This window comes from Aythya marila (genome assembly GCF_965140915.1).
Source record: "Aythya marila genome assembly, chromosome: 7".
In the NCBI taxonomy this organism is placed as follows: Eukaryota; Metazoa; Chordata; class Aves; order Anseriformes; family Anatidae; genus Aythya; species Aythya marila.
The window spans coordinates 24,092,470-24,106,724 of record NC_139048.1 but is presented as its reverse complement, the minus strand read 5'-3'; the positions used below and the strand labels follow the sequence as shown (position 1 = coordinate 24,106,724).

The 14,255-nt window shown below is 39.8% G+C and overlaps 1 protein-coding gene across 1 annotated transcript in view; it reads left to right on the top strand.

Annotated features, from left to right (window-relative positions):
• The first annotated feature begins 625 nt into the window (after nucleotides 1–625).
• KCNMA1 (potassium calcium-activated channel subfamily M alpha 1) overlaps nucleotides 626–14,255 on the top strand; it is a 464,321-nt gene continuing 450,691 nt past the window's right edge. Inside the window, exon 1 of the mRNA XM_082764953.1 lies at nucleotides 626–975. Within this exon, the coding sequence (XP_082621079.1) occupies nucleotides 661–975 (315 nt within the window). The 5' untranslated portion in view covers nucleotides 626–660. The remainder of the gene's footprint in view (nucleotides 976–14,255) is intronic.

The following is a 14,255-nucleotide window of genomic DNA, read 5'->3' as shown; positions in this document are numbered from 1 at the left end:
GGGGAAGACGAGAGGAAGGGGCTGGACTTGGAAGAGGAGGAGGAGGAGGAGGAGGAGGGTGCGCGGGGGGGGGACGACTGAGTATCGCTAATAACAAGTTAAAGACTAATAACAATAATAACAGACCACCTCCAGGAAGATCCGCGGCGGAGGCTGAGCGGTCCCCGCGGAGGCCAGTGGGGTTGCAGCGCTGGGTAGCTTGGAGAGACGCTCCGAGGCATCAGTCTGTGGTGGTGGTGGTGGCTGATTTTTTTTTTTTGGGGGGGGCGGGGGGGGGCCGTGTTTGCGGGAGAAGGAAGGGGTGGGAGTCGGAGGAGCGGACTACCTTTCCATTATTATTTTTAATTTGTTGATATTATTTTCGCCGTGCAAGGAGGACGCTCGGAATTCACCGGCCTGTCGGCTCTGAGAGGGACCCGGGGATTGTTGCGGTCGTTTTTCTTTATTATTTTTTTCCCTTTTTTTTTTTTTTTTTTTTTTTTTTTTTTCGGTCGGGTCGTTTGTTTTGATTTGGCTTTTTGTTGCCGTTATTCTCATTTTCCTTTTCCCGCTGAGCAGCGGCGGCGGCGGCAGCAATATGGCTGGTGATGGGTTTTTTGGGGGGCGCTGGCGGCGGGAGGAGCTCTCGGAAGCCCCTGCGCGCCCGGCTCGCTGTTAGCTATGGCAAATGGCAGCGGCGGCGGCTCCTACCCGGGCGGCAGCGGCGGCGGCGGCGGCCTTAGAATGAGTAACAATATCAACGCCAACAATCTCAACACAGACTCGTCCTCCTCCCCCGTCAATGTGCCCAAGATGGATGCGCTCATCATCCCGGTGACCATGGAGGTGCCCTGCGATAGCCGCGGACAGCGCATGTGGTGGGCTTTCCTCGCCTCATCCATGGTCACTTTCTTTGGGGGACTGTTTATCATCCTGCTGTGGAGGACCCTCAAGTACCTGTGGACTGTCTGCTGCCACTGCGGGGTCAAAAGCAAGGTAACTCCCCACTCCTTCCCTCCCCTTCCCTTCTTGCTGCTTTTGCTGGTCTGGTGCAGTGGTGGTAGTGAGGAGGGGGAGTAGGAGTCCAGCCTCGTATCCCAGGACACCTCAGCGAGGTGGCAGCGCAGGAGGTGCCACACGGCTGGTGTAGGCTGACAGCATGCTGCTCCAGTGGGGTCGCCTGGGGCAATGTGGGGAGCGTGGCTGGGGAGCAAGGCGCTGGATGCAGCACAGACAGGTGCCCCTCAGCCTCTTCTGTGCCTTACAGCCCTCACAGGGGTGCACACAGGTCTTGGTCTGGTGGCAGTGAGGGTGCGCCTGGGACCAGCTCAACCACTTGGCGATGTGCGCGCTGGCACGTTGGAACAGTGTGGTTCAGAAGTTGGTGTGCACCCCCTAGGATCGCGTAGGGTGGGAACGCATTCGTGCCAAGCTAAACTCTTGGTTCTCCTACAGTGTGAGAAACTTGGGGAAGATTAAGAAGGGAAATTTCTCACTCAAGTAAATCTTGTCAAAGCTAGTTCCATTCCCTGAGAATCTCTTACATACCTTTCTCATGAATTAAGTGTTGATATCCAGAGGTGTACCATGAATTCCCAGGAAAGACATTAGGTCAGTATTCCTCTAATCCAATTGCAAAATTTTTGCGGCAACCTCTCAACTATTTCAATTTTTGCATGTTACCAGCTGGAAGAAATTGTGGTACATGAAATAAGGTTGCCTTTTGGTTTGAAGGAGGCACTTCAAGCCGAGGCTAAGAATCCTCTCAGGTCCAGACTTCCATTTTTGTTTAAGACAAATGGGATAGAAAGCGTTAAGACTCTGTATTTGTGAAAGTGGATTTTGACAGACCCCAAAATAGACTAGCAGCTGGAGTTTCTCCCCTTCCCTTTTCACAGTTTTTGGATTACAAATGGAATAATATCTGCTTCAGTTATTCCTGGCACACAGACACCCACAAAAACACACACACCTTTTAATATATGGTTGCTAGGTTGCTGGCTTGCTTTGACGTACAGTGAGCTGTCTTCCCCTTTCTCCTGTCCCCTCCCCCTAAACAGGCTTGATACGGCGCATAACCCAGCTTCGCAAGGATCTGACACTTAGGGAAACCAGAAACAGAGTTAGAGTGTGAGAAGTTACCGTACTTTGTTGGTGCGTTTGTGTTGAGCTAGGTGAGTGTCCAGCTAGGATTGCCTGAAAGAACCCCTCTGTTGCGGCTTAAAGTAGGGCACTGGCAAGGAACTTGGCCTATCTACGGAAGAAGAGGTTGTTAGAGATACAGTATAAAATACAAAGCTTTTAACTCAACCTTAAGCTGCAGGAAACCTTCTAGGCAGTATCACTTCTCTATAGACATTTTTAATTTTACTCAAAACGAAGCCTGAACTTTTTCAGATGCATTAGCCAGGTATGATGACAAAGCTCAAATGAATTTGTAATAATAAATGTCTTGTAAAATACCAGTTCCTACAACTGTAAAAGACTTTTTTTTTTTTTTTTTTTGAGAATGGAGGAGTAGTTAAGACTCATCCTCTGTATATTACTATCCTTCATGTATATTTAGCATTTTCCTCACTGCATGATGGGACAAATCTGCAAGGGCTGTAAGGGATCTTGAAGAAAAAGAAAATCCTACAGGTTATCACCTACTGCTTCTTTCATTGAGCTAACTAGAAGTTAGGGCTGAGAGGCTTCTGCGCAGACTTCCTTTGCATAGCGTCTTGGTGAGTCTAAGTGGTGTGATAGCTGTTGAGACATGGTTAAAGAGATCATTTCTCTCTTAACCAATACAGAAAAACATATCTGAATTGTCCTTAAAGTTTCACAGGCTAAATGTATCCATTAGCTAAATAACAGATACTGCCAGCAGGTTCCAGCTCTTCCAGTCTGAATGATTTGACAGACGGCAGCTATGTGGGGTAGCAAGATTGGAGCTGATTCCATGCTCGAGACTTGAAGTAGCTAAATTTGTGAGTATCACGCCCTGGGGCAGGTGGATAGAGGGCTCTGCAGGTAGGGGGAGATAGACGTCTCTTTCTAGAGAGTGTCTGTTACACTTCTAAGGGTTTTCAAGCCTCTGTTGAATAAGAACTTTCAAGGGCTGATCCTACATTCCGTCCATGCTAAAATGGGGAATTGGAGGGAATTCTGTGTGTGTAAGGAGCCATGAGTTAGTGCAGAACACTTTCAAAATTATTTAGGGTATGAAGGCTAACTGAAGGAAAAACTAGAAATTCCTTACACCTGGCTGTTACCAAACACCCACTTTGTGCTGCATGGTAACTTGGGCAAGGATGCCCAGGTGAGAAATGCAAATGCACACTTATACTCCGTTGACTATATTGGACCTGCTAGCAAAAGCAGTTTTATGAGAAGTAGCTCCTCCTGCTGTGGAACTGAAGAATTTTTCTTCACGTTAGGACCTTTCCTTACCTGTGCTGCTTCTTCTGCTACTCTGTGGGTTGTAGCAAAGCTGGGGTGTCCACCATCCTCTCATCAAAAGAGTGGTCCCAGCAAGTGAGCTAAGAGAAGTCTTTTTCATATATCTTTTCTTTGGCTTCTTGCTGGATAGCTCATGTATATTAAAAGGAAGAGGGCACAGAGTTACTATCCTAACACCTATATCCATATATGTTATTGCAAGGAACTGCAAAAATTTCATTTCCTTCTTGCTATACTCTAGTCTCCACATTGCATTTCTCAGTTTTAGCAATCATGGCCAACTTTATTTAGTGGATGTAAGCCTTTTTAGTGGCTGCATAGAAGAATTTAGAATATTTTTTCCTCCTTAACTCACTGAATTTCAGGTTGGAATTCAAAAACGTGGCATAAATTGTTTAACACTTTGTTGTATGAAATTTTAGTAGTGTTGCTTTTTTTTTGGAGATAAAGCCAAGATACAGTAGGTTGAGAATACTAAAACTTCTGGTAATAGAATTCCATTAATAAAAATAAGCACTGTGCCTTGAAATTCCATTCCAATTTATATCGCTATATACTAACAGAACATTAATATTAATCATATAGTACCAATGATGGCTGAAGTTACAGAATTTTTATGCTCCATGCTTCCTTTGTGAGATTACATTTGTTAAAATAAGCTGAAAAGAAAAATGTAAATCTTTACCTATGTTATCAGTGTTTCATGTAATGTGAGTCATTACAGTTGAAGCCCTTCTTTTACTTTACTTAATGTGGTTTATAATTTTAAATGTAATTCTTGCAAAAATAACTACAGTGATTTTGTGGAGATTTAACAAAAGATTTTTTTTTTTCCTGTCAGTGTTTACATCTGCATTTTAAGAAACACTTAGATTTTGTTAAAGAACTTGTCTTCTGCTTGCTTTGTCCTTGTCCCTTGACCAACTCATTCCTGTTTGTATATTAAAAGTAGAACACGAGATTCAAATTCAATGGGCTTCATTCTGAGCAACTTAATTAGTTGTTCTTTTTTTTTTTTTTTTTTCTGGAAATAAAGTAATAATAAAAAAGCACAATAAAGTCTGCAGTTACACACAGTAGCTAAATAGTTATTGTACAATCTGTATTTCTTCTGATGTTATAGATCTGCTTCTGCATTTTTTGTGCTTCTGAAGGGCATTTTAATTTTCATAAACCTTAATGATGCTGTATATTGGCTTTGAACAATCTCTTAAACAAGAAGGTGCAGTGAAATGAGAAACAACAAGTTTGAGGCAGGAGAGCTCCTGAAGCTGAGGAGCTGAAGTCCAGCATAATGTGCACACTGTACCTGTCTGAAGACTGCCACACTGGACCCTATACCACTGCTCCTGGTCTCCCCAGGGTGGTACCTGTGTGCCCCTTATGTGTTCAAGGCAGGTGCTAGTCTAGGTGCTGTCTGCATCACTATGCCTGTCAACATCACTATGTTGGCATGATTTTAGTGTTGAAGAGCTTTTTCTCCACATAATCCAGGACTCATCTGTATATCAAATGAAGTCCCTTGGTTATAGATGGCAGTTACTGGCCTGAAATGACAAGCCACAATAGTATTCTTTGATATTAGTCTATGTATTTGGGAAGTTTAATAAACTACACGGTGCTAGATTGGGTCAGTAGAAACTGACCAGCATTGCTGTTTGTTGTCAATAGAAAAATTGAAGTTTTACTGGAAGAGCAATGTTTGCAGAAGACCTCTTTGGTAAGCTGAGCGTTTTCACCCAGGCTTGGGGAAGTTTGTAAATGGAAAAAATTCTGATTTCCCTAAAAGAATAAGTGTTTCGGCCACACTGTCTCTTTGATAGCTAGGTTTGTTGGTTCCCTAACAGTACTGAAGTAAATCTCCTCTCCAAATAAAAATAAAGAAACAATCTAAAAACAAGGCAGGCACCATATACTCAGAAAAGTAGGAGAGTACATTAGAAGGTGCTTGTGTGGGGATAGTGCTGGAAATACCTTCACGTAAATCTGTGTTTGGAAGCCTCACCTCGACTCTCTCGAAGATGGACTGAACAGAAGTGCATGAACAACTGGGAGGCTCAAGAGATTATCAGTGGGCTGCTAAGCATTTCACTCTTCAGTCACATGCTCAATCTGGCTCGAGAAATGGGAACATTACTATCTTATGGCTATCAGGTGGTCTGTGTGTAAGCGCCCTGTGAGCGTCCCACCGGACAGGTTGCCAGTTGAGACACGAGCACATTCGAGAGGTCAAGGACTGGGAGAAGAGGGGCTTGCAGCTCTTTGCAGATGGTGTTCCTACAAGTGAACGAGACAGCGATATGAAGAGGGGTGTGCGGCTGTTTGCCACACTGCTGGTCTCCTGTGAAATAGAAGGCTCCAGCTCTCTGGAGCTCGTAATGGATTTCACATTTTATAAAGACATGATAAAATTGGTTATGTATGCAGGAAAGAAAATGTATGGACAAGGATTTAATCTGTAAACCTAACAATCTTGACAGAAATGTTATTTTGATGCAGTGTAATACTTATTCTCAAGGCTTTGCAACGCATACATTTAAGGAGAAAAATCTGTGCTCAGAAAGAATTTGCAACTCTCACACATTTGTGAGTCTGTAGATGGTGGTTGGAAACCATTAGATTTTACATTTTTTTCCAGTTTAGCACAACAGAAGAAATGTCTGTAATAGGGAACAAAAAGCTTTTTAGTAACAATGATCTATGTACACAGTTTTGATGCTGTGGGATTTCTGGTACAGAATGAGGGCAGTTTACAGCCGTGGATACAGAAACACTGAAAATTTAGAGAACACTGGTCCTAAGTATAATCTCTGTAGGGACAAGATCTAACGATTATAATTAGAAAAGCAGTGATGTTCCATGTCTGTCCTGTACTGTTGCAAGAAGGTGGATTGCGAATCTTAGTCATTGAGTGTCCTTCCTGAGACAGATCTCAAGCAGCAGCAGTAATCTCTAGTCAGCAGGCAAAATGAAGAACAATGGTCACTGTTCCCCCCAGAGGGATTTGCAGAGATTGGCTCTGCTATTCTGTGGAATCTAGCTCACATTGATGAAAGTTTATGTGAATTTCAGGGTTGGCTGGTAATAATTCCTCTGCAAGATGAGGCTCTCATTCAGAAGCAGTGATGCATTCTAGCGTTAAAGGAAGGACAGAAGTTCCAGAGAAGTTAGTCAGATGGAAGAATAAAATTTGGAAGATGGGGTATTCGCTGGGTTCTATTAAGTACTTTATAGTAACCCTGCATATAATTATATATTTCACATATATGAAGATTATCAAATTGTCAGTGGGAAGTCTAAGAAGGACTGTGAATACAACTCAGGTGGAATTTTTCTAAGGGAAAGATTGCTGGAAAATTGCATGTGTGGATGTTAATAGTCAAAAAATATTTTTCTCTCCCACATAATTTCAGAGATAAAAATAAATGCACTACAACTGAAAAAGCTATCTCAATATGCTTTGTTTCTGTCCTGGATTCAGATGCTGCTACACAGTTGAGTGCTTATGGTGTAACTCTTGCGCCTGTACTGTGACAGGACAGTGCCAAACCCTATGAGATCATAAGGCTAGAGCAGAGTTTATACCAACTTTATGCAGGGCTAAGTACACCTTCCAGATTCAACCTCATGGTCTGTAAACGCAAGTACTCCTTGTGGCACATAGGTCTTCTTGGGCAACAAAAGAAGGTGGCAATGCAGTAGGAGTTGCTGTTAGCACTTTTGCCAATAATATAGCTGCATGAATAAATGAAAAAAGAAAGATACCTGTCTTCCATGCCTGTCAGAGATGCATTGGTCAGGAAAGGCCCATTTTGAATGCTGATGGTATTAATAGCCTGAGAATACATCAGGCTTGCATCTGTGAAAGGAACACTTTATTCCCATATATAGTATGCGTGGTTCTGTTTAAATGAATGTGCTGTCACTGACATGTGTTGAGTTCAGTTTGCTTTGAGATGATATATTGCATATATTTGTCAGCTTCAGAGCTACAGAAACTGAGAGCATTATCCAAAGCCTCTTGAAATAGAGGGAGACAATCCTAATAACTTCAGTGGTTTTGGACTCGGGCCTAGATGTTCACAGTGTTCTAGATGAATCTGATATATTTTTTTTTTTTCCAAACGATTCTTATGTTAACATTTTAAGCTTTTAAAAGCTTTTTTCTTTTATTGTAGAGACATATATTTACTTGGCTTGTGGCCATTATGTCTGGGATTTCCACATTAGAAACAATATTTAAAAATCACACAAGGTATGTTTCCATTCCAGTTAAGACTTGCACCTCCTTCCAGCCCCCCTGCTCTTGGAAATCAAAATTTGCATGCTTGAACTGTTGGCAATATCTCTTCATGGCATCTCTCCTGCAAGTTGATGTGCAAGGACAAGCATTGGGTATTTTTTAGGGACACAGTAAGTGCCCACTTGATGGAACTGGCAAAGGTCCCTTGCCCTGTGGCTCACCTGCAGGACAGAGATGCATTTGCAGTCCTGGAAATCCCTTTGCATGCCCTTATCACCACCTAATTTACATAGAAGCATAGATATCAGAACTGCTAACATAAAGTGGATAACAAAAGACAAGTCTCATTACCTAGCCGAAAGGCTGTTGAGACATGCTGTACCATAATAAACAATTGTAACATAACAAAACAACTGGGCTAGAATTTGAGAGGCTTGTCACAATAACTATTAGATGCAGCTTTTCTGTGCTGCACTTTTAATTACTTTTTATATACCTAATAATACAGTTACAATACAGATTTGTTCCCCTTTGTCCAAGCAAATGCTAACTAAATATTTGTCATTTTCTTTTTGATATCTTTCATCAATTTCACGATATCTTTTAGTTTCTTATGTAATGTGTTATCTCTTACTTGTTAAACTAAAAAGGTGACTCACTCTAAATGTGCTATTAATAATGAGAGCAACTGTAGCAGTATTGATGCTGGATTTATTTTCTACTTTAAGATTGGGAGAAACATTATAGATATGTCTTCAAAAAAAACCAATTTGCAAATGATGGCCTTTATATTACAAAAATAAAGTGAATAGTCATGTTGTATTTGATTATTTGTTTTAGCATCTTTATTTTCTTTTCTTTTTCTCCATATTATGAACTCTATTAAACTCATTTTAGTAGTGATTATACACTGGTATTCTGCTGGGCAGATTATTTGAAACAGGTTCCTAGCTTCTTTGACCTGTAACAACAGTCATAGTTAGTGTAGAGTATTTCAGGAGCTTTCAAATATCCTGGCAAATCCTTTGACCAGCAGTGACTGGCTGTCAGTTTTTTGATGGTGAGTTTGCCAGTCAACAGGTCAATGTTGTGTCATGTTTTTACATTTTCTAGGTTACCCTACTATAAATAGTGTTATATGAGGAAGCTGATATACTCTTTGTGGCTTTTAAGAACTGAAGAAAAAACAAACAAACAAACAACAGCAACAACAACAAACACAAAAACACTTTCCTTTTGCCATTTTCTTTTTATCACTTGGAATCAAAGCACAGTCTAGTTAGAAGAAAACTGCACGGTCTGTCTATGTGTGGTGCTAATGTTTCTCTGCACAAAGCAATTTTTTAATGCTCTGGTTATACACATCAGATAAATTGGTTGTACTACGTGGGAAGTTTTTACCAGCTTCTTGCGTTAGTTGTCTTCTGTTCCAGGTGCATTTATATCGAAGGCTTCTGATTCCATCAGCATTAGAAACAGTGAACAGCTGCTTCTATGTTCACATTATCTTCATATCATTTCAGGCTTTCAGCAATAATGTATACCTTGGGTCCTTTACCACAGTTTTATTTTTCTGCTGTCTGCAGGGTAGGGTTATTGTCTGTTATGTTTTTTTTTTTTTTTTTTTTTTTTTTTTTTTACAGAGATATGGATTATATGCTTAGGATTTTTTTTCCCTTTGGTTTAAGGCCATACAACATTTGATTTAAATGCTCCTTTTCATCCTCTGACACCTTCTTACACGTATAAGTTTTAATGTTGTCTTTTCATGAGTAATAAAAGCAGAATTCAAATTCCCTATCTGTTTTTCCTTAAAAAAATACCCCCCCCCTTTTTTCCTATTCACAAAAAATCATTTTACTTGCATCCTTGGAATGTGTCATAAGTATATAACAAAGTTTTTGTTTACTGAATGTGTCAAATGCCATCCAAAGTGTTCAGATTTGACTCTGCCTGAATGATTTAAATGATAAATTTTTCATATTAACATAAGGATATGTATTGTAGGAAAACCTTTACATATTTGAGTTGAATGATAAGATGCGATTCTAGGAGTGGAAGAAAAAAACATGTTGTTGTTTTGAGATCAAATCTTTTGATTTTCAATTGATGGCATTATGTTTGTTATTAAATTATGAATATTTTTTAAAGAAAACTCATACAGCAGCTATTTAGGTCAGCATGTGGAACATGAGTCAACACTTGCACAAAACACTTTATTACACACCAAAATTTATTTTATTTTTAAGGTCTGAATAAAAATTTTGATTTCAGAGGTTCTTTTATCATAGAATCATAGAATCATAGAATATCCTGAGTTGGAAGGGACCCTTAAGGATCATCAAGTCCAACTCTTGACACTGCACAGGTCTACCCAAAAGTTCAGACCATGTGCCTAAGTTCACAGTCCAATCTCTTCTTAAATTCAGACAGGCCTCTTATGTAAGAGGCTGATACACACCACTTAAACAAAAATACTTATTTCAAGCCAATTGCTTTTTTAAGAAATAACTTCACTAAAAATAGGTAAGAAGCAAATTTTTCATGCTCCCATATTAAAATTATGGGGAGTACTCAGAACAGGTTATTGTTTCTATGGCTACAGTGATTTTAATAAGACTGCACATAAACTTTACTGTACATGCAAAAGTACAGTCTGGGCTGGTGTTCATCAGGTGAGAAACGCTAATGGTTGGGTGAATAGATCTTAGTCCTAGTCCTGTGCCATCTGCATACAAAAGTAACGTGTCCTTACAACTGACTAGAAAGTTTATTCAGAAACCTTCCTTTTTTGTTAAGGAGTGGTTGAATGAGAGGATGTGTATTCATACTTTGTAGACATGTAAAATACTTAAACCTCTAGGGTGAAATGTTTACTTACTTTTCAAGCAACAAAATAAATTCAGTATTTTATGAGCTTCTGTGTTTGTTTTAAGTACATGGAAAAATAGAACTATAGGTTTTGAAATAGGTAGTATTTCAGTATAGAACAGCCCAAAGATACTTTGGCTTGCATTGCATACAGCAAAGAAAGAAAGCTTTTGGGTTACTAATTATCAAAATCCTTCACTAGTGATCAGATAGAGCATTGCTGTGTCCTGTCAACAGGTGGGCCAGATTATACTCTGTGTGGATTTGGGCTGGGTGGTGGGCTGGGTGGCAGGCTGGGTGGGGGGGGTGGAGGGGGGGGGAGGTGAGGGGAGGGGGAGGAGGGGAGGGGGGGGGGAGGGGAGGGGAGGGGGGGGGAGGGGGGGGAGGGGAGGGGAGGGGGGGGAGGGGGGGGAGGGGAGGGGAGGGGGGGGGAGGGGAGGGGGGGGGAGGGGGGGGGGAGGGGAGGGGGGAGGGGTGGGGGGGGGGAGGGGAGGGGGGAGGGGTGGGGGGGGGGTAGGGGAGGGGGGGGGGGTAGGGAGGTAAAGTGTGAAGTGGCTGGTCAGCATTTATATTTCACTTGTGCAGTCCTGAGATGGTGGGAGGGGGTGAATTTGGTTTAGAGTATGATTGATTAATTCTGTGAAGGTGTTTAAGCCATGTGATGTTATGTTTACATCAACTTTATGGCTTCATATGAAGTTAAAGTGATGTAGGCCATACATCATCTATTCTAATGTCTGTTTAAACAAAGTTAGATCATTTACTACTTTAAAAAAAAATCCTGCAGAGGAAGTTAAGTGTTTTCTGGCTGCAGTGCTTTTGATTATAAAACTTGCTTTATCATCCTGAGGTCATGGTTTGACACTGCTAATAAGTCCAAACTGTAAAGTGTGGAAGAAGACTCTGCAAGGTAGCAGACCTGTGTTGAGGACAGGCTGTGACTGCCAACCAACAATAACTCCCGATCCTTAACTGCATTTTTAGGTGCATTTGCTGAGCAGAAGGGATCTCATGGGTGAAATTCAAATACCAAAAAGTTTTAAAAGTGAGTTGGATTTCACTATTAGACATCACTGCAATAGACATTCTACTCTATTATATATAGAAGTATTAATTTAATTATGTCCTTCTGGTGAACGTAGCTTTGTTCATTTCAATGTTTTAGCCAGATAAGGAATGCACTTTTAAAAGTAAATTCCAGTTTTTCTAGAGCTGGTAAGAGGATTGCCTTCAGGTGAAACTATGTAGGGAGATGAGCTCCAGCATACCTAGTACACTCACTGCACCTGCTAACAAGTATTCAGTCCCCAGAACTAGCCTTGAGGGTATAAATACTGAAGCACAGATAGCGTGAAGCTCTTATGTTCTTTTAATATACCTTTTTTTGCAAATGTGCAGTTAATCTGTTTAGACAATGCTTTTAGGAGAAAAAAAACAAAACAAAAAAATAAAACAAAACAAAACACCACGTTAGTATTTTTGGCATGCTTCTGGCTTTATTTTCCTTTCTTTTTGATGTGGGATTTTTGTTTTTAAATCACTATAATATATGTACGGTTTCCTACAATTGCTCTTCCAAAGATCTCTTTTTATTCTGCTGTGCTGTAATGTTAATTTTGGAGTTCAGTTTTTTTCATGGGTTTCTTTCTGTGCCTTGGCTATTGTGACCCTGGCAGGCTACTGCAGATGGGAGAATGAACCAACAGGTTGGTGAAGATGATGGTAAGACCTATGACTTTGGATGACCTGATATTGCCTTAAAGTATCACAGGTGCTGGGCTGTGACAGAACTACTGGTCCATCTCAGTGTAAATATTCTAAAATAATCTTTTATTTATTGATTTTCTGAGGATTCTGAAGGGTGTATGAAGTTGGTATGGATGAAGATATTTTATATCCTGACTGAGGAGAAATTGAGTTGTTTTGGGACAGACTGTTTTTAAACAGGTGTTGCATGTTTAACCTAGAGAAAAAAAAAAAAAGCATTATCAACTGAGATAACAGGTGATAGAACTTAGTGTCCAAGCTGTTTTCAGAGGGCTTTTCATGTCACTGTAAACTTGAGCTCTGGGGTTTTTACTTCTAAAAACTTTTAAAGGAAGTGGAGAGAAAGGTCATGACAGTTTCAATTAAAGGTAAAAGTTCTAAAAAAAAAAAACAAAAAACAAAAAACAAAAACAAAAAAAAAAAAAAAAAACAAAAAAACTCTGGAAATGTAAACTGAATTGTAAAGGTTCCCCTGTGTGTATTTGTATTTCGTCAGGTCTGTTAAAATGTCGTTTTGTAAACAAGTAGAGGCATCATTTAAAGTGTGGGATTTTTACCAAGCTATTGTTCAACTCCTTAAGAAACAATGTTGAATCTGCGTCTGTCTTTTTAAATTGATGAACTTAACTGTGATAAGTAAATGGAAATCTGCTCTGTGACGGCAATTCATCCAAAAATTGTTTGTCTTAATATTATAGCAGTGCTTTAATCATTAATATCAGTTAAAGTAGAGGGTTCTTCATTTCCATAGTTACATTTGTATTGGTTCTTTGGTGTCTGTTTTTATTCGGTCAGGTTATTTTGGTATATTTGGGCTCATTTCTAATAGTTTAAAAAAACACTGAAGTCAACTTAAATTTTAGTTCCTTTTTATATTAAAATAATTAAAATTCTTGTTTTAATTCAGTACAGGTTCTTCTGTAGGCAATGCTTCATTCATGTTAAGTATTTGAAAGATCATTCAGTTGTTCAGAATTTAATTATAAGTTATTTTTATTTGTCTTCTTGCATCAGGTTTTTGATTAGTTCACATAGCCTTGAATCTGTAACCCATAAGCATATCACTAGAAGGTGAAAACCTGAAGTTCTTATATGATTCTGTGACATTAAGAGCAAAAAATTAATGTAAATGTTTTAACATAGTAGGGATGTACCATGCCCATTATGCAGACAGACTTTGGAGAGGTAGCAGCACTGTTTGTAAGTCAGTCTGTGTTTCTTATTGATATATTTGTAGCAAAACTCATTCCTGTGCTGTGTTGGCTTTTCTACACCATTTAACCTCCTTTTATAGGTCTGAAAGGCTTGTGGTATTTTTATAGTATTTTCTGCGAGTGGGAAAATTAATTGTTAGGGTTCCGGGATAGCGGTTTAAAATGTACCACTTGATACAAGGAGCATAGTATATTTCAAATTCAACCTAGCAATTTGAAAAGTCCATCTGAAACATCAAAATACCCAAGGGAGAATCTGAACGTTACTTCTGAAAAATATTGTAGTTCTGCAGGTGTAGTTACTATCCTATTGCTGGTTTTAACAAAGGGGCAATTCTCTGCATCGTGCATTCTCTGTGTAGATAATGAGAGATACAGGAGAGGTGGGGGGTTGTGAAGTACTGGTTTGCCCAAGTCCATGTAAAGCAACCTAGTAATCAAGATAAGATGACTTCATTAGTATCCACTTGCTCTACTTGTCTGAGTTGCAAAGGAAACACAGCTTGCAAGTCCCTTACAGCATTTCCTATTTTTTAAGGAACTGCAGGTGGTTAAAACTTTCAGAAAGAGATAGTGAAAGAATTAAAAAGTCTTTATTTTGGATGAAATGAAAATTTAATTGTAATGTGTTGTAGGATTTGGTTGAAAGAATTGACAAGTAACATGATAGAGGGAATGAAGACTGCCAAGAAGGGAATCTGTGTAGTTTGGTATGCAGTGTGTATGGCTTTCACTTT